Raw genomic sequence first — 24,776 nt, forward strand, 5'->3', positions numbered from 1 at the left:
ATTTCGACGCGGGAACGACGGCCATACCTTAGACAGCAATACGCTTGCTGACTAAAGTTAGGGCACCAAAAAAAAAATCTAACTTTGCGACGGGAAACTAGACTAGCGGCGACGTAGCGAACGCGAAAAAACCGTCGGGAATCGCCGTAACTCCTAATTTGCATACCCGACGCTGGTTTACGACACGAACTCCCCCCAGCGGCGGCCGCGGTATTGCATCTTAAGATCCGACAGTGTAAAACAATTACACCTGTCGGATCTTCTGCCTATCTATGCGTAACTGATTCTATGAATCAGTCGCATAGATAGAAACAGGGATACGACGGAGTATCAGGAGATACGACGGAGTATCAGGAGATACGCCGTCGTATCTCTTTTGTGAATCTGGCCCTAAGTTCTTCACCACAAAAATTGTTAAATCTTTTCAGGTGTGGCGTGAAAATTTTTCGATATTTTTGGTGCGCCGCAAGACAAAATAATTTAAGAAACACTGATCCAGAGGAAGGCAAAAATAAAACAATAAAGCATGAACCAATTTGCTCCAGCTGGGGAAAAAATAACCTTCCTGATCCCCCGAGAGGCAATCAAATCGAATCAACATTACCTTAGGCCTCATGCACACGGGACGTTAAAATAACGTTATAAAAACGCCAGTAGCTTTGCAGTGAGTTTTTCAACTCTTTTCAGCTTTTTTTCGACGTTTTTGCAACATTTTTTTTATTTATTTTTTTGCGTTTATTAGCATTTTTTAGCGTTTTTACCCGTTAGGCCCCTTTCACACTGACACGTTTTTCAGGCAGTTTAGCGCTAAAAATAGCGTTGCTATACCGCCTGAAAAAATCGTGCCCTGTAGTCTTTAGTGTGAAAGCCCGAAGGCTTTTTCATGAGAAAAAACAACGTTTTTTTACAAGACATAAAACGACCGTGTGTACGCGGCATAAGTGTTTGCAGGTGCAACTGCATAGGTGTGGACCAAGCCTTATAGGGGTTTTGCAGGTCACAAATGTTAGTTGGGGGAAAACCAAAAACGTTGTGTGATAAATCCATACAGCTCACAGGAAGTGACAAGTGACAGGATTTCTGGCAGGATCGATACATTTTCCTGGAAAATTTAAAACCTGGTGAGCTGCAAATTATTACATTTTTTAAAGGTGATTGGAAATCAGTAAAAGGATAAAAGTCATAGTGGAAGTCATTGTGAGATCACATAGGCAGATATTTTCTGATGCGGTCATGGCCAGTTAATTTCATATGCTGCTGTAAAAAATTAAGTGTGCAATAAAAAAAATGATTTGTTTACGCCTCCAGTTTAATGGGATTTTGTTGACTTTTTTCAGTTTATATTATTGATAAGTGAGTCGGTCAAATTTTTATATATAGGCAGTCCCCCAATTTACGAACATCCGACTTGCGAACGATTTCTTCTTACGAACAGGAGGCGGCGTGACGTCTCTGCCGTTCTGCGCATGCGCGCACACTTTTCAAATGCGGGCAAATTTCAACAGAACATCTTAAAATGACTCCTACTTACAAACGGACGGCGGCGTGACGTCTCTGCCGCTCTGCGCATGCGCACCCACTTTTTTCGACGGCGGGCACCTTTTCGACAGAACATCGGAAACGACTCCTAATTACGAAAGGGAGGCAGCGTGACGTCTCTGCCGTTTTGCGCATGCGCGGCCACTTTTAGACGGCGGGAACATTTTGACAGAACATCAAAAAAGGTACTGTTCCGACATACGAACAAATTTGACTTAAGAACAAACCTACAGTCCCTAGCCCGTTGGTAACTCGGGGACTGCCTGTATTTCAGGTAAAACAAATACATGTGAAGCGCTGTCCCTTTAAGTGCAAAATAAATAAATATTGGTTGTACCACTAGCCCTTTAAAAATTGCAAACCAGTAAACATCCATCATATGATCATTACAAATGATATACACTGTAACGGAATGGCCCGTGACACCCAGAGACCTTTGAAGGATGTGGGGTACTCCTGTGCCAGCTTCACCAATGACTCTTGGGTCTAGGGTCATCCTATGCCCCTTTTGGGCATAGGATGGCTAAGAAATGATAATTCATGTATTGCAGGAGATCTGGACATATTACAGGTGATTTCATGCTGACCCACACCAGGTCAATAGACCCCTAAGATATTCCATTGTCCATTGTGTGATGCTAATACTGTTTTGTGCCTATTGTACTAATAAAGTCTGTAAAGATCAGATGTCTAACTTTGAGGTGTTAATTGAGTCTGGCTTCTGAAAGACCTTTCATTGTGGATGCTAATGACACTGTATGGTGTGAAAATTCTATTGATGATCAGGTGTGAATAGCTTATTGTTGGAGACAGAACGTCTGACTTAGGAATGTGTATTATGCAGGTGAATAGCTTATTGTTGGAGTCAGGACGTCTGGGGGATAATTACCGTATTTTTCGCCGTATAAGACGCACTTTTTCTTCCCCAAAACTGGGGGGGAAAAGTCGGTGCGTCTTATTCGGCGAATACACTGTTTCGCCTGACCGATCTGCGTTCCGCGGAACGCACCGCCGCCGCAGCCTTAGGAAAGACCGCGGCTTTGGCCTAGCTCCGGAGCGGTCGGCCATCTTACTACACCCGGCGCGCTGACGTCATCACTGCTCTGCTCGTGGATCTGTTTATTCCTAGCAGAGCGCGCGCCGCGATCTTGCCATGCATCTGCAACAGTGAGTTGTGGGGGCAATGTTACTGGCTATAATTACTATGTGGGGGCAATGTTACTGGCTGCTATTACTATGTGGGGGCAATGTTACTGGCTGCTATTACTAATGTGGGGGCAATGTTACTGGCTGTTATTACTATGTGGGGGCAATGTTACTGGCTGCTATTACTAATGTGGGGGCAACGTTACTGGCTGTTAATGTGGGGGCAATGTTACTGGCTGCTATTACTAATGTGGGGGCAATGTTACTGGCTGTTATTACTATGTGGGGGCAATGTTACTGGCTGCTATTACTAATGTGGGGGCAATGTTACTGGCTGTTATTACTATGTGGGGGCAATGTTACTGGCTGCTATTACTAATGTGGGGGCAATGTTACTGGCTGTTAATGTGGGGGCAATGTTACTGGCTGCTATTACTAATGTGGGGGCAATGTTACTGGCTGCTATTACTAATGTGGGGGCAATGTTACTGGCTATTATTACTATGTGGGGGCAATGTTACTGGCTGTTATTACTATGTGGGGGCAATGTTACTGGCTATTACTAATGTGGGGGCAATGTTACTGGCTGCTATTACTAATGTGGGGGCAATGTTACTGGCTGTTATTACTATGTGGGGGCAATGTTACTGGCTGCTATTACTAATGTGGGGGCAATGTTACTGGCTGTTATTACTATGTGGGGGCAATGTTACTGGCTGCTATTACTAATGTGGGGGCAATGTTACTGGCTGTTAATGTGGGGGCAATGTTACTGGCTGCTATTACTAATGTGGGGGCAATGTTACTGGCTGCTATTACTAATGTGGGGGCAATGTTACTGGCTATTATTACTATGTGGGGGCAATGTTACTGGCTATTATTACTATGTGGGGGCAATGTTACTGGCTATTACTAATGTGGGGGCAATGTTACTGGCTATTACTAATGTGGGGGCAATGTTACTGGCTATTACTAATGTGGGGGTGGTGTGATGGTCATGACGAGTGGGGGGCAAATATTTTACTACAGTATTTGGTTCAGAATCTTTTTTTCTAGATTTTCCTCCTTTAAAATTGGGTGCGTCTTATATGCCGGAGCGTCTTATACGGCGAAAAATGCGGTAACTCATCTGAATGTCATTATCTAAAAGAATGTGTATGAAGCCCCATTGTGTGATGTTTTGGGGGTGGAGAGTTTCATTTTCCCTGTAACATGCTTTTTGGTTGCGAACTGTATAAAAAACATGAGTTTTACCATTAAAAGATTCATTAATTTTGGAACCAGAAAGAACAGAGCTGTGTGTGTCTCGTCTTAATTCTGCGGGAATGGATCGTGTCTGTTGGATGGTTGGAGTGTCGGATAAGCTGTCGTGGGGCGATGGAATGGAATATCGTAAACGGTGGTGACCGTTACATACACTATATTACCAAAAGTCTTGGGACGCCTGCCTTACTTACTTTTGCGCTGACCTATAATTTGCTGGTGAAGTGGACAGGGATCCACGAAATGGGTGTTGTGTTGTAATCATGTACACTATATTACCAAAAGTATTGGGACGCCTGCCTTTACACGAACATGAACTTTAATGACATCCCACATCCCACTCTTATAGGTAGATTCAGGTAGAGTTAGGCCGGCTTATCAGTAGATAAGCCGGCCTAACTCAGAATCTACGCCGCCGTATGTTTAAGCATATGCTCAAACAGAGATACGCTTAAACATATCTAAGATAGGACGGCTTGCGCCGTCCTATCTTAGATTGCAATTTTTCGGATGGCCGCTAGGTGGCGCTTCCATTGCGGCCGGTGTAGATTATGTAAATTAGTTTGTACGCTGATTCACGAACATACGCCTGGCCGCCGCAGTCGAATTACATCGTTTCCGTAAGGCCTTTATGTTAAAGTATGGCCGCCGTAAGGCCTTTATGTTAAAGTATGGCCGCCGTTCCCGCCGCGAGGTTCGAAATTTTAACGTCGTTTGCGTAAGTCGTCCGCGAATCAGGATTTACGTTGTTTACGTCCACGTCTAAATCAATAGGCCCGTGCGGCGTACGTAACCGCAATGCACACTGTATAAAATATGTAAATATAGCAATTTGCAATTATCGATACAACATAAGTGTATGTGTCCTCATTGTCTCGCTAGCGAGGGAATCTCACCTGTCCAAGGTCCAGCCTAGGCAACAGAACCAGAACCGAACCTAACACTAGCCTAGCTAATTTACGGCGGCGTAGCCTAAACAGGCTACGCTACGCCGACCTAACTTTATGCCAAAGTACCTGAATCTACCTATTAGTCCGTAGGGTTTACTTTTAGGCCAAAAAGTTACATTTTGGTCTCATCTGACCAGAGCACCTTCTATTTTTAGTCGGAATTGCGGCGGTATTCGGCCGATAGCGGTGCGGTATTAACCCCCGCTAGCGGCTGAAAAAGTGTTAATACCGCCGGCAATGCGCCTCTGCAGAGGCGCATCGTCAGCGGTATTACCGCGGTGTCCCATTGTTTTCAATGGGAAGGAGCTCCAAAGATGCTGCTTGCAGGAGATTTTCTTTTCTCCCGCCAACGCAGCGCCCCAGTGTGAAAGCCCTCAGATTTTCACATTGAGAATGCTGGGGCAGGAGTATTTCAGGTGTTATTTATGCGCTATTTTTAGCGCTAAAATGCCTAAAATACTCCTCAGTGTGAAAGGGCCTAAGTCTACCACTGATCTGTTTTTCTTTTCTTTTTTTTCTTTTTTTTTGCCATTTTCCAGCTTCTTTTTTGTCCAGTGTAAGCTCTCGATCCTGCACAGATACATCTCATCACTACATAGAGCCCATCATTATACAACTCCACCAGGCTCTGAATGAGTTTGCATGTAGACGTGTAGTCCATCTCGGGAACAAGCATGAAGAGGCAGCTACATTCACATACATAAGCCGTGACGCGGAACGGTCATACTTTAGTGAAATGACTTGGCGTAAAGAACATTTCCTATCATGTGCAGATCAGAGAAGCCTCCGGGCAGTCGACTGACACAGTGTGCAGACACAGCAAGGATAACAGTTATGACGCGCCACTGATAGGCCAATTACTTACACACACATATACTGTACACACAGTGCCTTGAAAAAGTATTCATACCCCTTAAAATTGTCCACATCTTGTCATGTTGCAACCAAAAACGTAAATGTATTTTATTGGGATTTTATGTGATAGACCAACACAAAGTGGCACCTAATTGTGGAGTCAATACTTTGTAGAACCCCCTTTCTCTGCAAGTCTTTTTGGGGATGTCTCTACCAGCTTTGCACATCTAGAGAGGGACATTTCTGCCCATTCTTCTTCTTTGCAAAATATCTCAAGCTCTGTCAGATTGGATGGAGAGCGTCTGTGATCAGCAATTTTCAAGTCTTGCCACAGATTCTCAATGGGATTTAGGTCTGGACTGTGACTGGGCCATTTTAACACATGAATGTGCTTTGATCTAAACCATTCCATTGTAGCTCTGGCTGTATGTTTAGGGTCATTGTCCTGCTGGAAGGTGAACCTTCTCCCCAGTCTCAAGTCTTTTGCAGACTCTAAGGCCGCATACACACGATCAGTCAAAACCGATGAAAACGGACTGAAGGACCGTTTCATCGGTCCAAACCGATCATGTGTGGGCCCCATCGGTCAGTTATCCTTCGGTCAAAAAAAAGAGAACTTGCTTTAAAATTGAACCGATGGACGCCTAACCGATAGTTGCAATAGTATGCAAAAGCATCGGTCAAAAGGCCGTGCATGCTCAGAATCAAGTCGACGCATGCTTGGAAGCATTGAACTTTGTTTTTCGTTTTTTAACCGATGGTGTGTGGGCACATCAGACCATCAGACAGCTTCATCGGAGGGGGATGCGTCCACGTCGCGGTGCATGCGCAGTTCATGATAGGTATCTGTCTGGCGCTCGGCCCATCATTTGCATGGGGTCACGCCTCATTCGCATGGGTCACGCCCACTTCCACCTACGCCGGTATACGTCTTCGAATCCCACGCCACGCTGGCGCAGCGTTGGAAGCAATAGCTTGCTGAATGCATCGCTTGCCTCTCTGCGCTGCGTTGGCGTAGCGTACATTGGTTACTCTACGGCGGAGTAATGTGCGCCGTGCTCTCTGTGAATCTGGGCCATAGAGTCTCATCCACAAATACCACAAAAGACTTCAAGCTGTCATTGATGATAAAGGGGGCAATACACGGTATTAAGAACTGGGGTATGTAAGCTTTTGATCAGGGTCATTTGGGTAGTTTCTGTTGTGATTATGATTTAACCACTTTACGCCCGCCGCACGCCTATTTACGTCCACAGAATAGCACGTCCAGGCAAATGGGCGTATATATACGTCCTTGCCTTCTAGCGGGTGGGGGGTCCGATCGGGACCCCCCCCCCCCGCTGCGTGCGGCAAGCGGCTTACCTCGGGGAGCGATCCGGGACGACGGCGCGGCTATTCGTTTATAGCCGCTCCGTTGCAATCGCTCCCCGGAGCGGAAGAACGGGGAGAGCCGTATGTAAACACGGCTTCCCCGTGCTTCACTGTGGAGGCATATCGATCGAGTGATCCCTTTTATAGGGAGACTCGATCAATGACGTCAGTCCTACAGCCACACCCCCCTACAGTTGTAAACACACACTAGGTGAACCCTAACTCCTACAGCGCCCCCTGTGGTTTACTCCCAAACTGCAACTGTCATTTTCACAATAAACAATGCAATTTAAATGCATTTTTTGCTGTGAAAATGACAATGGTCCCAAAAATGTGTCAAAATTGTCCGAAGTGTCCGCCATAATGTCGCAGTCACGAAAAAAATCGCTGATCGCCGCCAATAATAGTAAAAAAAAAAAAAATTAATAAAAATGCAATAAAACTATCCCCTATTTTGTAAATGCTATAAATTTGGCGCAAACCAATCGATAAACACTTATTGCGATTTTTTTTACCAAAAATAGGTAGAAGAATACGTATCGGCCTAAACTGAGGAAACATTTTTTTTTATATATATGTTTTTGGGGGATATTTATTATAGCAAAAAGTAAAAAATATTGCATTTTTTTCAAAATTGTCGCTCTATTTTTGTTTATAGCGCAAAAAATAAAAACCGCAGAGGTGATCAAATACCACCAAAAGAAAGCTCTATTTGTGGGGAAAAAAGGACGCCAATTTTGTTTGGGAGCCACGTCGCACGACCGCGCAATTGTCTGTTAAAACGACGCAGTGCGGAATCGCAAAACCTGGCCTGGGCATTTAGCTGCCTAAAGGTCCGGGGCTTAAGTGGTTAAAAAGAGTAAACACAGTTGGTTGATAATAAATGGCTTCAGCGTGAAAGAAAAGTTTTGTGTTATCGTTCATATTCTCTAAAAAATGGCCAAGAAATCATAAATTCTGCCAGGGTATGTCAACTTATGAGCACAACTGTATAGACCATGCCTGTCTGCAATTTTCAGGGCAAGATTTTTGCTAGCAAAAAAGAAATAAAAATAATAATTATGATAATATTGTTAAAATGAGCTGGCATATAAAGACCCTTTTATAATCTGTACAAAACTGCTGATGTGTTTCTCTCTGCAGGCTAGAACATTTTAGGTAACTTGTACCCTTCCTGAAATGTTTCGTCAAGGTTTTGTTACAACACACATATTCCTCACTTCACTCTTGTGACTGTGTACGATGAGCTCCCCAGATCACCAGTTTAAATCAATTTTCTGCCAGTAGCTGTGATTAATGTACAGTAAAGGTTCTGGTCCATAAAAAAAATGTCAACGCCCTCAACCATCAAGGCAACCTCCCAGACCCACTTCTTTAGGACTGGATGCATCTCATGCAATTATTTCCACTAAGAAGCTTACACAACCTGGAACCCCTGGGTGCAAAGAGTAGGAATGAGCCGGAGTCCACAGGCTGAAGCTGATGAAGTTCAAACCTTTAAGAGACCACAGAGAGGTACCAGATACCATCACAACTGAAGTCCTAATTTTTGGATAATCCTTCCATGTGGTGTCTTTGCACTCAAATTCCATTGACCAGAGTGTTCATCCCTTAGACAGACAATGGGTTCTCTCCCATCACCCTCCGACACAGGGACTGCCTCCAGAAAAATGACTTTTGATGATCTTCTCATTGAGGCCGGAGGATTTGGAAGATTTCAGGTTATGGTTTTATTGATTCTTTGTATCCCTCGGCTCATTGTCCCGCTCCACTTTCTACAGCATGTCTTCATCTCAGCTGTGCCACCCCACCACTGTGCCATCTCTACCCAGAGGAACCCTGGGAACCTGAGCCAAGAGGATCTTCTCTTCATCAACATCCCCCAAGAACCAGATGGGACCTTCAGCTCCTGTAAGATGTACTCTCAGCCACAGCCTCACCTGATCCTCAACAGATCCCAGGAGACCATCAATGGGTCTGATGTGCAGAGCTGTGACCAGGGCTGGGAATATGACCTGTCCACCTTCTCCTCCACCACCGTTACTCAGGTAGGGTCTTGTTGTCTCAGGAATTAAAGTATTAAGCCGCGTACACGCGGTTGGAATTTCCGACAACAAATGTTCGATGTGAGCTCTTGGTCGGAAATTCCGACCGTGTGTAGGTCCCATCGGACATTTTCTGTCGGAATGTCCGACAGCAAAAATTTGACAGCTGGTTCTCAAATTTTCAGACGGGAAAAGTTCTTGTAGGAAATTCCGATCACCTGTATGCAATTCCGATGCACAAAAATCCTACGCATGCTCTGAATCATTGAAATTCATTTTTCTCGGCTCGTCGTAGAGTTGTATGTCACCGCGTTCTTGACGTTCGGAATTTCCGACAACATTTGTGTGATCGTGTGTATGCAACACAAGTTTAAGCCAACATTCCAGCGTGAAAAAATCCACGGTTTTCTTGTCAGAAATTCCGATCCTGTGTACACGGCATTAGAGATTTTGTCAGCGCAACTATTGGTTGCTTATTGCCTGGATGAAAAAGAAAAAAAAAACTTGCACAACTGTAATGCCCCGTACACACGCCCGGTTTTCCTATCGGGTAAAAAAACTATGGTTTTCCCGACGGAATTCCTCTCAAGCCTGCCTTTCCAGTGAACTTTTGACTGCCAAGAACGCGGTGACGTAAAAGACTACGACAAGCCAATAAAATTAAGTTCAATGCTTCTGAGCAATGCATCGAATTGTTTCTGAGCATGCACATTTTTTTGCCCGTCGGAAAACCATACAGACAAACGGTTTTCCCGCCAGGATATTTTCCTGACGGGAAAAAAAGAGATCCTGCTCTCTTTTTTTTGTCCGGCAGTTTTCCCGTCTGAAAAACTGTGATGGAGCATACACACAGCTGGGATTCCCGACGAAAAGCTCTCATAGCAGTTTTCCCCTCGGAAAAAACGGTCGTGTTTACGAGGCATAAAGCTTAGCTAAGGTATGAACAACCACATGAAGCCCAAGAGCTCCACTGAATACAGTCATATAGTATAGTTTCTACAATGAACTTCCGCAGAAAAGCATTCTGGGTGGTAAGGTCACTCTAATACTAATCATGGATTATTGGGATATAAGCAATATTGTGTATTTAATTTTCAATAGTTTTTTATTCAAGTTTTTCACAATACAAAGTAAGGACCATGCCATTGACTTTAACAGTGTATAGTTTTTGTATACAGAATAACGTACAGTGAAACCACGGATAGTCCGCCTTCTCCTCAGACGGATGACACATTCTTTATTGTCTTCCTTTTCTCATTTTATATCTTGGTTAAGAAGTCTCTAAACCTGTTATGTAGTGGGCCATCCATGTTGAGCTTCTCACTACGACCTGTATCCTTATAACAATTTTAGGGCGCGCCCTCCATGCCAGGAGATGCAGGTCACCCCACCAGATATTCGGGGGTATCCCACATTCCCAATCTGCAGAGGGGCGAACCCAGCCCGACAACACCAGAGTCTCAGAGGATAAGAAGAGACAGTGGGGGGATAAGAGAAGGTGGGGGGGGGGGATGACTGCAAGCTCTGTGCTACCTCCCCCAGGAAACTCCTTAGTCAGTGAGTGTCTGGGGGTCATTTGTCAAGTATCTGATCCATGGATCCCATATTTTATTAAATTGCTTCATTTTATCCTGCACAATTGCCGCCAGTCTTTCGTTTAACATGAGCCAAGAAAGTTTGTTTAATTTGGTCAAATGGTATGGCTGCTGACTTCCAGTTCTAAGCTATTGTGATTCTGGCTAATACGAAAATGAACGAAAGGAGCCGTCTTTGGTTTTTGGAGGCTTCCTCAATCTTGCAACCCAAGAGCACATGTCTTGGGGACTTGGTCAGGTTAATCTGGGTGAGGGAATATATGAAGTTAGGGCATTGCCACCATACATGGTATGCCGTCCCTTCCTGACCACAGCCCCGAAAGCATTTGGAAGATTCCCCTGGGAACAAAAGTGGCCAATCTAGTCGGCACCAAGTACCACCTTAATAAAACCTTATAATTTCCTTCTATTATTGAAGTATTGATCAGTGACCTGGAAGCAGCCAGCGCTATGGAATGCCATTCCTCAAGTTCCTGGTTCTCCTAGATAGCTTTTTCCCATTGGGTCATAATAGGGTAATATGTACACGTCTACAAAATTTCCTGAAGGTGACTATGGAGTAAGGGCATAGGTGTGCACAGCCTGTTGCATTAGGGTGTGCACCCCAAAGCTATAACACATATGCATTTGACATATTTACCGGCCTCTTCCCCACTCTCTATCCTGAAACAATGGGAGCAAGGGTCCCCCAGGCAACAGAAGGAAGAGGAACAGGGAAAGGAGGGGTGGTATATATTAGTACCCATACCCTATATTTTTCCCCTATATTTTCCTCCTGTGGCAGCTGAACTTTTCGGCTGCTGCAGGAGGAAAATTTAGATCAGTTCCACTAAATTCAACCCCTGCCACTTCTTCTGTCCAGGTTCTGAGGGTTGGCAAGGAAGGATTGCAGTTTACCTTTCGCATGCCCACCATTGACAGGTTGCCAACTCCAGGATTAGAGTGTGCCCAGGCACACCTGGCACACCCCTTGCACACACCTATGAGTAAGGCCCAGTACACACGACCGAGTTTCTCGGCAGAATTCAGCCAGAAACTCGATAGGAGCCGTATTCTGCCAAGGAAACCGGTCATGTGTACACTTTTGGCCGAGGAAACCGTCAAGGAACTCGTCAAGCCAAATAGAGAACATGTTCTCTATTTCCTCGTTAGTCAATGGGGAAACTTGGCTCGCCGAGATCCTCGGCGGCTTCACAAGAAACTTGACGAGCAAAACGATGTGTTTTGCTCGTCGAGTTTCTCGGACGTGTGTACGGGGCCTCAGGGGTAATTTATGAAGACCAAGTGGCTGTTATCTGTGCATACTCATAATGAGACAATGTACCCGATGACTCCAGAATTATCCATCTTAAAATACAAGTTCTGTGTCATTCACATCATTCATGTAAACTACATTGATTATGAATATTGGAGCAGCTGAGTGTTTCTTTCCTATTGGTAAAAAACTGACACATAATGAGTCTACCCAGAACTATAGACCAGACATATTCTTTCTGCTCAGGTTAAAAGGTGATGGTCAGAAAAATGGAAATGATGTGGTCCCCGGGACCACACAGTTACTAGTGCTTTTTATATTGCAGTGGGATCTGGTGTGTAGCCGCAGAGGGTTGAGTAAAGCTCTGGCCACTCTTTTCTTTATTGGATTGACGGTGGGCGCTATCATTTTTGGAGACCTGTCTGACCGGTGAGTTTGAATTCAGGTCATGCTGAAAGGATAGCAAGCATAGAGTGAATGGACAGAGAGTGTAGGCTGGATGGACAGGGACTGTAGGGTGGATGGATGAAGAATGTTGTGCGAATAGACCGGAGCTCTAGGCTGGCTGGATGGGGAGTGTAAGGTGGATGGACAAGGAGTGTAGGGTGGATAGATGAGTATAGTGTGGAAACATTGTGAAATTAAGGTGGATGGATGAGGACTGTATGGTGGATGGACATAGGAAGTGTAGGGTGGATGCATGGAGTGTGTAAGCTGGAAGGACAGCCAGTGTAAGATAGACGGACGAGGAGTGGAGGGTGGATGGATAGGAGTGTACTGTGGGAAAATGGCGAGATTAAGGTGGATGGAAGAGGATTGTACAGTGGATGTACACGGGAAGTGTAGGGTGGATGGATGGAGAATGTAGAGTGGATGGACGGGGAGTGTAGGGTGGATGGAAAATGAATGAAGAGTTGATGGATGGGGAAGTTTGGGTGAATGCATTTAGAGTGTAAGGTTGATGAATTGGGACTGTAGGGTGGATGGATGGGGTGTGTAGACAATAAAAATGTGGGCAGCAATAATGTAGGATGTTTTAAAGTAAACCTTGGATGCCAGGTTGCATTTCATGATTTTGGTCAGGAATTTCAGCCTATAATTTATCATTATGTTTCAGATACGGCCGCAGAGTGATGCTCTTGGTCTCCATGCTCCTGGCGATAGTGTTTGGGGGAATGTCTGCCAGTTCCATATCATACTTTATGTTTGCTGTCTGCTCGGCCCTCTCTGGATGCACTTTTTCAGGACTCACTCTCAATATAATTTCTTTAAGTAAGTACTCCAGGACTGAGAGAGTGACATACAGTAGGTGGCACGGAGGATGAGGTTTATAAGGAAGACCTGGGGAGGTGAGGAAGAATGAGGGAAGATGCAAGATTTGGAAGAAGATCTGGACAGTGGCGGCTGGTGCTTAAAATTTTTGAGGGGGGCGCAAACGAAAAAAAAAAAGAAAAAAATTGCAGCCTCACTATGCCCATCAAATGCAGCCACTGTGCCATCAATTGTCACCACTGTGCCATGCCATCAAACGCAGCCACTGTGCCATGCCATCAAACGCAGCCACTGTGCCATCAATTGTCACCACTGTGCCATGCAACGCAGCCACTGTGCCATCAATTGTCACCACTGTGCCATGCCATCAAACGCAGCCACTGTGCCATCAATTATCACCACTGTGCCATGCCATCAAATGCAGTCACTATGCCATCAATTCACACCACTGTGCCATGCCATCAAATGCAGTCACTGTGCCATGCCATCAAACGCAGTCACTGTGCCATGCCATCAAACGCAGCCACTGTGCCATCAAACACAGTCACTGTGCCATCAATTGTCACCACTGTGCCATGCCATCAAACGCAGCCACTGTGCCCCTCAATTGTCGCCACTGTGCCAATTGTCGCCACTGTGCCAATTGTCACCACTGTGCCTTTTAAGTGTCGCCACTGTGCCCATTGTTGCCACTGTGCATGTCACTGTGCCCTTTAATTGTTGCCACTGTGCCCATTATCACCACTGTGCCCTTTGTCACCACTGTGCCCATTGTTGCCACTGTGCATGTCACTGTGCCCTTTAATTGTTGCCACTGTGCCCATTGTCACCACTGTGCCCTTTGTCACCACTGTGCCCATTGATGCCACTGTGCCCATTGATGCCACTGTTCAATTTGTCACCACTGTGCCCATTGATGCCACTGTGCCCTTTGTCGCCTCTGTGCCCATTGTCGCTGCTGTGCTCTGTAAAATGCACTTACCTTACTCCTTCCATGTCCCTCGATGTCCTCTTCTCCCACCTTGGTGACGCTTCAGCCAATCAGGTTACCGATAACCAGAATCGGGGAACCTGATTGGCTGAGACGGCCGTCAGTCTTATCCAAGGGATGCACCCCCCGTTCCTTTCCGAGGATAAGACATCCGGGAGCCGAGGGCTGTACTCGGAAAGCCTATCAGAGCCGCTGGCTCTGATAGGCACTTCCGCACAGCCAACCAGCTGCCGTTATTCAGGTGGCCGGCGCTCAATTTCCGGCCATCTTAATAGACCAGCGGCAGCTGGCAACAATAACATACATTCATGCAATGCATGAATGTATGTTATTAGACTCAGTGGCGGGCGAGAGCCAGAGGGGGCGGCGCTCCAGCGCCCTCTATGGACGAACCGCCACTGGTCAAGAGGGATTTGGTGGGAACGAGGAAGTTTGGTGGGATGAGGAGTGGGGGGGAAGGGGTGGATCAGGGGAGATTTAATGGGATCAGGGGGATTTAGTGAAGAGAGGGAGAGTTTGGTGGGCCAGGGGGTAACGGATCGGTCAAATGGAATATGGTGGGTCAGAGGGGATTTGGTGGGGAAATGGGTATTTGGTGTGGACAGATGGGAGTTGGTGGGCTATGGGGGGGGGGCTGATGGGGTCTGGAGGGATTTGGTTGGGGTCATTAAGTATTTTGTGGGTCAGACCTGGCAGGAAGGCCAGTTATCTGATGTTTTTTTCTTAAACCCCTTAGGTGTGGAGTGGGTGGACGCACGGCATCGCACTGACGCTGGTATAATTACTGGCTTCTGCTGGTCTATCGGGAACTGTGCCCTGGCACTGTTGGCGTATCTCCTGAGAGACTGGCGCTGGCTGTTGGTGGCCATCACTGCCCCCCTTGTCCCGGCTGTTATCAGCATCTGGTGAGATAACAGGAAATAATTTTTTGACAGTATGTATAAGCTCTCTTCTCACTCATCTTCTCCAGTTCAAAAATCCTTGGATCTCCAGAGAACACTGCCAGCACACTGCCCTTGCTTTACACAGCGCAACGCTCTTCTTGGTGCAATGTTCTGCAATCTCTTCACAAAATCACATCTGCCTAGAGTATAGTATAGGATGTTTCCAATGCATTGTACATCTCTCCACAACGTCAAGACTCCCCAAGAAACAATTCTCCCCAGGTGTATAAAATCTTCACAGCACAATGCTCTGCATTTGTCTCTAGTATTGCTCATCTTCAGGGTGTAACATTCTGCATAATGTGTTGTATCTCTGTGCTGCGATGCTCTGTGTCTCTCTGTGGCATACACAGATGATTTTAATATCAGAAAATGAAAAATCCCCCAGAGATAAACTGTTTTTCTGTACGGCAGGATAATGTTGGATGACCACATGGTACAGTGGGGATGGAAAGTTTGGGCACCCCAGGTAAAAATTTGTATTAACCACGTAAGCCCCGGACCTTTAGGCAGCTAAATGCCCAGGCCAGGTTTTGCGATTCGCACTGCGTCGATTTAACAGACAATTGCGCGGTCGTGCGACGTGGCTCCCAAACAAAATTGGCGTTCTTTTTTCCCCACAAATAGAGCTTTCTTTTGGTGGTATTTGATCACCTCGGCGGTTTTTATTTCTTGCGCTATAAACAAAAATAGAGCAACAATTTTGAAAAAAATGCAATATTTTTTACTTTTTGCTATAATAAATATCCCCCAAAAATATATATACATTTTTTTCCTCAGTTTAGGCCGATACGTATTCTTCTACCTATTTTTGGTAAAACAAAAAGCAATAAGCGTTTATCGATTGGTTTGCGCAAAATTTATAGCGTTTACAAAATAGGGGATATTTTTATTGCATTTTTATTAATTATTTTTTTTTTACTACTAATGGCGGCGATCAGCGATTTTTTTCGTGACTGCGACATTATGGCGGACAATTTTCACACATTTTTGGGACCATTGTAATTTTTACAGCAAAAAATGCATTTAAATTGCATTCTTTATTGTGAAAATGACAGTTGCAGTTTGGGAGTTAACCACAGGTGGCGCTGTAGGAGTTAGTGTTCACCTAGTGTGTGTTTACAACTGTAGGGGGGTGTGGCTGTAGGTCTGATGTCATCGATTGTGTCTCCCCTATAAAGGGGATGACACGATCGATGCGCCGCCACAGTGAAGCACGGGGAAGCCGTGTTTACATACGGCTCTCCCCGTTCTTCAGCTCCGGGGAGCGATCGCGACGGAGCGGCTATAAACGAATAGCCGCGCCGTCGTCCCGGATCACTCCCCGAGGGAATCCGCCCGTCGCACGCAGCGGGGGGGGGTCCCGATCGGACCCCCAACCCGCGCAAAGGCAAGGACGTATATTTACGCCCATCTGCCTGTCCGTGCCATTTTGCGGACGTAGTCGTGCGGTCGTAGTCGTGCGGCGGGCGTTAAGTGCATAACGAAGCCAAGGAAAGATGGGAAAATCTCCAAAAGGCATCAAATTACAGATTAGACATTCTTATAATATGTCAAAAATGTTAGATTTTATTTCCATCATTTACACTTTCAAAATTACAGAAAACAAAAAAATGGCATCTGCAAAAGTTTGGGCACCCTGCAGAGTTAATATCTTGTACTGCCCCCTTTGGCAAGTATCACAGCTTGTAAACGCTTTTTGTAGCCAGCCAAGAGTCTTTCAATTCTTGTTTGAGGTATCTTTGCCCATTCTTCCTTACAAAAGTCTTCCAGTTCTTTGAGATTTCTAGGCTGTCTGTCACGCACTGCTCTTTTAAGGTCTATCCGTAGATTTTCAATTATGTTGAGGTCAGGAGATTGTGAAGGCCATGGCAAAACCTTCAGTTTACGCCTCTTGATGTAATCCCCCGTGGATTTTGAGGTGTGTTTAGGATCCTTATCCATTTGTAGAAGCCATCCTCTCTTTAACTTCAGCTTTTTCACAGATGCCATCAAGTTACCATCCAAAATTTGCTGAAATTTTATTGAATCCATTTTTCCTTCTACTCGTGAAATGTTCCCTGTGCCACTGGCTGCAATACAACCCCAAAGCATGATTGATCCACCCCCATGCTTCACAGTTGGACAGAGGTTCTTTTCATTAAATTCTGTGCCCTTTCTTCTCCAAACGTACCTTTGCTCATTCCGGCCAAAAAGTTCTATTTTAACCTCATCGGTCCACAGAACTTGTTTCCAAAATGCATCAGGCTTGTCTATATGTTCATTTGCAAAGTTCAAACGCTGATTTTTGTGGTGAGGACGTAGAAGAGGTTTTCTTCTGATGACTCTTCCATGAAGACCATATTTGTACAAGTATCTCTTTATAGTGGAATAGTGTACCACAACTCCAGTGTCTGCCAGATCTTTCTGGAGGGATCGCGCAGTCAAACGTGGGTTTGAATTGCTTTTCTCACAATCCTGCGAGCTGTTCTGTCTGATATTTTTCTTGGTCTTCCAGATCTTGCTTTAACTTCCACTGTTCCTGATGACTGCCATTTCTTAATTACATTCCGAACAGAGGATATTGACATCTGAAAACGCTTTGCTATCTTCTTATAGCTTCTCCAGCTTTGTGAGCGTCAACTATTTTCACTTTCAGTTTTCTAGACAACTGCTTAGAAGAACCCATGGTGCTGATTGTTGGGGGAGGGTCAGATGAGTCTGGGCATTTAAAACCTTTGAGATTGACATCACCTGGTCTTCCCAGACGATGATTGAGAACAATCCATGACACTGGCAGCTCTCAGCTTTGCAAAGAAATTCTGCAGGGTGCCCAAACTTTTGCAGACGCCATTTTTTTGGTTTCTGTAATTTTGAAAGTGTAAATGATGGAAATAAAATCTAACTTTTTTTTTACATAATTTGAGAATGTCTAATCTGTAATTTGATGCCTTTTGGAGATTTTTCCATCTTTCCTTGGCTTCGTTATGCACATTAATACAAATTTTTACCTGGGGGTGCCCAAACTTTTGATCCCCACTGTACAATATGCTGCAGTGCTGGCATGAGGCCCATCCATAGTGATATAAATTCCAATGTGATGGTGTTATGCCGCGTACACACGATCATTTTTTAGCATTAAAAAAACAACGTTTTTAAAAAATGTCATTTAAAATAATGGTGTGTGGGCTTCACATCATTTTTCGGGTTCTGAAAAACGTCAACATTTTTTTTTCGAACATGCTGAATTTTTTAAAAACGTTTTAAACAATGGCGTTTTTTCGGGTTGTAAAAAATAATCGTGTGTGGGCTAAAACGACGTTAAAAACCTGCGCATGCTCAGAAGCAAGTTATGAGACGGGAGCGCTCGTTCTGGTAAAACTAGCGTTCGTAATGGAGTAAGCACATTCATCACGCTGTAACAGACAGAAAAGCGCGAATTGTCTTTTATTAACAGGAAATCAGCTAAAGCAGCCCCAAGGGTGGCGTCATCCGCATGGAACTTCCCCTTTATAGCGCCGTCGTACGTGTTGTACGTCACCGCGATTTGCTAGAGCATTTTTTTTAAACGATGGTGTGTGGGCAACGTCGTTTTAATGATGAAGTTGGAAAAACCGTTGTTTAATCGTGTGTACGCGGCATAATGCTATGCCTGTTTTTTTCTAGGTGGGTTCCTGAGTCCGCACGCTGGCTGTTGGCAAAGGGTCGTGCTAAGGAGGCTGAAGAAGTGCTGATGAGTTGCGCTGCCATGAATGGTTGCAGTTTGGATGCATTCAAGAAGAACAGTGAGGTGAGATGCTCTGCGGTGCCCTGGATTAGGCATGAGTGAAACTGGCAGTTTTTAGGAGAGAGTTTGCTGGTAGGGGACAGGGCTGGACTGGGACAAAAATGTGGCCCTGGTCTTCATCCAGACCGGTCCAGGGCACAACACTCAAGGTACGATGCACATCAGGTCACGGTACAGAGCTCAGCACATCAGGGTACAGCACATTAGGGTACAGCACACAGCACATCAGGGTACGGGGCACATCAGGGCCCATCACATTGAGGCACAGCAAATCGGGGGACGGGGCACATCAGATCACATCAGGGTACGGGGCTCATCAGGGAATGGGGCACATCAGGCCACATAGCACCACAGGGCACATCAGGGCACAGAGCACATCAAAGCACAGAGCACATCAGGGCATAGGGCACATCAGGGCACGGGGCACATAGCACATCAGGGCACATGGCACATCAGGGCATAGGGCACATAGCACGGTGCACATCAGGGCACATAGCACATCAGGGCACGGAGCACGTCAGGACACGGGGCACAGGGCACGGAGCACATTAGGATACGGGGTACGGTGCACAGGGCACATCAGATCAGGGCATATAGCACATCAAGACATGGGGCACATCCAGGCACATGGCACATCGGTTACCAGCCAGCATGCAGAGTAGCGCAGGAAGTGTGTGTTCTCTCTCAAGTCACAGCTGCTCCTCGCCCCCCGGTGGCCCCTTCTCTCTTCTCTTCTCGTCCCAGATGATGTCTCAAGAAAATATGGATGGATGAGAAGAAAGGAGGGGCCGCCGGGGTCGGGGAGCAGCCTCAGCGTGACTTGAGAACACACGCTTCCTGAGATACTCTGCATGCTAGCTAATCTCGATCTACTCGTCAGGCGCCAGCTGTCGGCGATTGACGGGTAGATCGCTGCGGACCTCCGACCAGCCCACTGAGCCATGGGCCCACCGGGAATCTCCCGGTAGTCCCGATGGCCAGTCCATTCCTGGTAGGGGAAATGCAGTAGAGTCAATAGGGAAGGTGAAATTATTGAGGTTAAGTATGTAAGTGACTCCTGATGAAGCCCAACTCCAGGAATATGAAAAAAAAATCCCCTTTGCAATGACACATTTTGTATGGGCTCAAATCGCACCGAAAAGGTATCGGTTTTAGGTATTGGATCATTTGCACAAGTACAAGCAGGGTCGGTGCTACCACTTGACGAACTAGGCAGCCGCCTAGGGCGCACTGCTACCTAGGACACAGTAATGGCCAGGAGGATTCTGGGAACCCTGATGTAAGGGGGGACTATGGGGACCCTGATGTAAGGGGGACTATGGGGACCCTGATTTAAGGGGGGCTATGGGGACCCTGATGTAAGGGGGACTATGGGGACCCAGATGTAAGGGTCCCCCCCTGATGTAGGGGGGGGGACCTTGGGATTCTAATGTAAGATAAGAATTTGGGGATTCTAATTAAATTGGGGTCTCTGTTGTAAGGGTGAATTCTGGGGACCCTGATGTAAGGGGGGGTACTCTGCAGGCCCGGATTTTCTCCCTTTGCCGCCCCAAGGCTGGGTCCTTCAATGCCCCCCCCCCCCCCCCCCACACACACCATCACATAGAGGGCTTCTGAGAGCCCCCCCCCCCCATGTAATAGAAATTAGGTAAAAAAAAAAAAATCATTTTAATTGCCTGACTGACATCTCCATCTGGAACAGTCTTGAAGCTTCCCCCCAGCCCGCCCCCTTCACAGTACTGATTGGCTGAGCTGTTTGACTGACATCTCCATCTGGAACAGTCGTGAAGCTTCTGCTTAGCCCGCCCCCTCACGGCACTGATTGGCCGAGCTGTTGTCTGACTAACAGCTCCGTCTGGAACGCTCACAAAGCTTCTCCTTTCCTATTGACGTCATTGACCAACCCGTTGCCCCTGATTGGACAGCGCTCTCTCGGACTGGAAGCCTCTGGAAAGTTCTGTGGCTCGGGGGCGGGAACGCTTGGGAACCTTCAGGAAAGTTGCTAAGCGACGTAAAGAGCATAGCGAGGACCGATCAGCGATTGGCTGTAAGCGGCGTGACGTCCCCGCACAGGCGGCGCCGCCCTTGCACCCACTGCCGCCCCGAGGCCTGGCCTTGGTGGCCTTGTCTGAAATCCAGCCCTGGTACTCTGAGGACCCTGATTTAAGGAGAGGGGACTCTTGGTACACTGATGTAAGGGGGGGGGACTTTGGGGATGAACGGGGTAAACTCTAAAGTAAGGGGGTCAGGCCCGGGGGAGCCCAGGCCTAAAGCTGCGTAAGGTGCCTTAAAAATTCTGATGGCTGCTCTGTTCCCCACACACTGCGCCGATGTTCCGCATACCGCTGCAGGATGCAGATGATGTTAGCAGGAGACAAAGCCATCTCCTGCAAACTTCAGCCACTCCGTGAAGACGAAGTATCCAGCCAATGAGCTGCCGCACATTAGAGCTAATGTTGGCAAGGAGGTGAGGCAGGGTGGGAGCCCTGGGGAGGGTGCAAATAAGTCTACTACCGGCCCTGAGTACAAGTACTTGTGTAAATGCTTATAGCCAGATTCAAGTAGGTCGCCGCATCTTTAAGGCGGCGTAGCGTATCGTATTTACGCTACGCCGCCTTAAGTCAGAGAGGCAAGTACTGTATTCACAAAGCACTTGCCTCCTAACTTACGGCGGCGTAGCGTAAATGGGGCCGGCGTAAGTGCGCCTAATTCAAATGAGGAAAAGGGGGGCGTGTTTTATGTTAATGTTTGGTGACCTGACGTGATTGACGTTTTTTACGAACGGCGCATGCGCCATCCGTGTACATATCCCAGTGTGCATTGCTCCAAAGTACGCCGCAAGGACGTATTGGTTTCGACGTGAACGTAAATTACGTCCAGCCCCATTCACGGACGACTTACGCAAACGACGTAAAAATTTAAAATTTTGACGCGGGAACGACGGCCATACTTAACATTGGTTAGGCCAGCTATTTGTTGGAATAACTTTACGCCGGAAAATGCCTTACGTAAACGGCGTTACTTTACTGCGACGGGCGCACGTACGTTCGTGAATCGGCGTATCTAGGCATTTACATATTCTACGCCGAACTCGACGGAAGCGCCACCTAGCGGCCAGCCTAAATATTGCACCCTAAGATACGACGGCGTAGGAGACTTACGCCGCTCGTATCTTAGCCTAATTTAAGCGTATCTGGTTTCCAGAATACGCTTAAATTTATGACGGCGCAGATTCAGAGTTACGCGACATAACTGTATCTGAATCTGGCCACTAGTATTATCACCGATCCTGATACCAGGATCGGCGCAGCCCTACTTTGTACACATGGGGGAGTCATATTTGCTGCTTTGCAGAACTACACAAGGATTGGTTGCCTACAGGACCTGTAGATGGTCCCACATCGGGGAGTGAATGGTGGCCAGTCACGAGTATTCTGCTGTCTATGAAATAATAATGGTACAATATACTAACCATATTATCTTCCTCTGGGCAGAGTATCCAGGCACTGGCGGAAGCTGACCCCTCATCTCATACCTATTCTTACATCGACCTCTTCCGTACACCACGTCTCCGGAGGATCTCTGTGTGTTGCGGGCTGGTGTGGTGAGGAGACCCCCCACTGTACTTGTATCTATCATCCATAATACTGTGCCAGGGACCCCAGAGGGAAATGCTGCCGCCAATCATATACCAATGCTCATCTTCTAGAACAGTAGTCTCCAAACTGTGGCCCAGGGGCCGGATGTGGCCCTTTGCTTGCTTTTATCTGGCCATTGGGGCATTATTCCTACCACTGTCAGCAACCGTGGGGCATAATTCCTGCCATTCTATTTCTCCTACTGACACCAATGATGGGTCACTAGTCCTTTCACTGACACTAAAGATGGGGCACTATTCCTCCCACTGATAACAATGATGGGGCACAATTCCTCTCCCTAATACCAATGATGGGGCACTATTCCTCCCACTGACACCAACAATGAGACACTATTAGCCAGATTCAGAAAGACTGGCTTAATTTTTAGCCGGCGTAGCGTATGGCATATACTCTACGCCGCCGTAAGTCAGAGAGGCAAGTGCTGTATTCACAAAGCACTTGCCTCCTAAGTTACGGCGGCGTAGAGTAAATGGGACTGCCTAAGCGCGCCTAATTCAAATGAGGAACAGGGGGGCGTGTTTTATGTTAATGACTCGTGACCCGACATGATTGGCGTTTTTAACGAACGGCGCATGCGCCGTCCGTGGACATATCCCAGTGTGCATTGCTCCAAAGTACGCCGCAAGCACGTATTGGTTTCGACGTGAACGTAAATTACGTCCAGCCCCATTCACGGACGACTTACGCAAGCAACGTCAAATTTTCTAAATTCGACGCGGGAACGACGTCCATACTTAACATTGGCTAGGCCAGCTATTTGTTCGACTAACTTTACGCCGGGAAACGCCTTACGTAAACGGCGTATCTTTACTGCGATGGGCAAGCGTACGTTCATGAATAGGCGTATTTCGCTGATTTACGCATTCTAGGTGTAAATCAGCGTTCACGCCCCTAGCCGCCGGGGGAACTAGACAGCTAAGATACGACGGCGCAGGCAGTTGTATCTTAGCTACATTTAAGTGTATCTCAGTTTGAGAATACACTTAAATGTACGACGGTGCAGATTCACAGTTACGACGGCGTATCTACTGATACGCCGGCGTAACTCTTTGTGAATCTAGCTATATTTCTCCCACTGACACATATGATGGGGCACTATTCCTCCCCCTAATACCAACAATGAGACACTATTCCTCCCACTGACACCAGTAATGGGGCACTACTCTTCCCACTGACAGCAACGATGGGGCACTATTCCTCCCCCTAATACCAAAGATGGGGAACTGTTTACTTTGTTTAGAAAGTTTGGAGACCCCTGTTCTAGAAGATAAATAATCTTTTAGATTCATAATTGGCTAATTTATATATTTAAATACGTTTTTAAAATGATGACTCCAATTGTATCCTATCCTTACACCCAAAATATTGTGTGTGTGTGCATTTATCATAGAAATGCATTGTATAGGTTGGGTTTCCTAGATATACACTTTAACCACTTGACCTCCGGAAGATTTACCCCCATTTATGACCAGGCCATTTTTTGTATAGGGGCACTGCATTACTTTAACTGACAATTGCGCAGTCAATAAACGTTGTGAATAAATTACATTTATAGAAATGTTTTCTCACAAATAGAGCTTTCTTTTGGTGGTATTTGATCACCTCTGCGGGTTTTATATTATTTTGCGCTATAAACAATTTTGAAAAAAAAAAATATATATTTTTTTTACATTCTGCTATATATTTTTCGTAAACAAAATCCCAATAAACATATATTGATTGGTTTGCGCAAAAGTTATAGCGTCTACAAACTATGGTGTATATACTGGAATATTTATTTTCATGCAATAGTACATTGGGGGAAAATAATTATTTGATCTCCTACAGATTTTGTAAATTTTCACACTTACATAGAAATAAAGGGTCAATAATTGTTATCATAGGTGTATTTTAACCACTTAAGCCCCGGACCATTTTGCAGCTAAATGCCCAGGCCAGGTTTTGCGATTCGGCACTGCGTCGCTTTAACAGACAATTGCGCGGTCGTGCGACGTGGCTCCCAAACAAAATTGGTGTCCTTTTTTCCCCACAAATAGAGCTTTCTTTTGGTGGTATTTGATCACCTCTGCGGTTTTTATTTTTTGCGCTATAAACAAAAATAGAGCGACAATTTTGAAAAAAAATC

The 24,776-nt window shown here is 46.0% G+C and overlaps 1 protein-coding gene across 1 annotated transcript in view; it reads left to right on the top strand.

Annotated features, from left to right (window-relative positions):
* Positions 1 to 8,491: 8,491 nt before the first annotated feature.
* LOC120938061 (solute carrier family 22 member 7-like) overlaps positions 8,492 to 24,776 on the top strand; it is a 31,093-nt gene continuing 14,808 nt past the window's right edge. The window contains exons 1-6 of the mRNA XM_040351735.1: positions 8,492 to 9,172; positions 12,345 to 12,448; positions 13,137 to 13,291; positions 15,019 to 15,187; positions 18,872 to 18,995; positions 22,487 to 22,596. Coding sequence (XP_040207669.1) covers positions 8,747 to 9,172; positions 12,345 to 12,448; positions 13,137 to 13,291; positions 15,019 to 15,187; positions 18,872 to 18,995; positions 22,487 to 22,596 — 1,088 coding nt within the window. The 5' untranslated portion in view covers positions 8,492 to 8,746. The remainder of the gene's footprint in view (positions 9,173 to 12,344; positions 12,449 to 13,136; positions 13,292 to 15,018; positions 15,188 to 18,871; positions 18,996 to 22,486; positions 22,597 to 24,776) is intronic.

Source organism: Rana temporaria, chromosome 4 (genome assembly GCF_905171775.1).
Source record: "Rana temporaria chromosome 4, aRanTem1.1, whole genome shotgun sequence".
Classification (NCBI taxonomy): domain Eukaryota; kingdom Metazoa; phylum Chordata; class Amphibia; order Anura; family Ranidae; genus Rana; species Rana temporaria.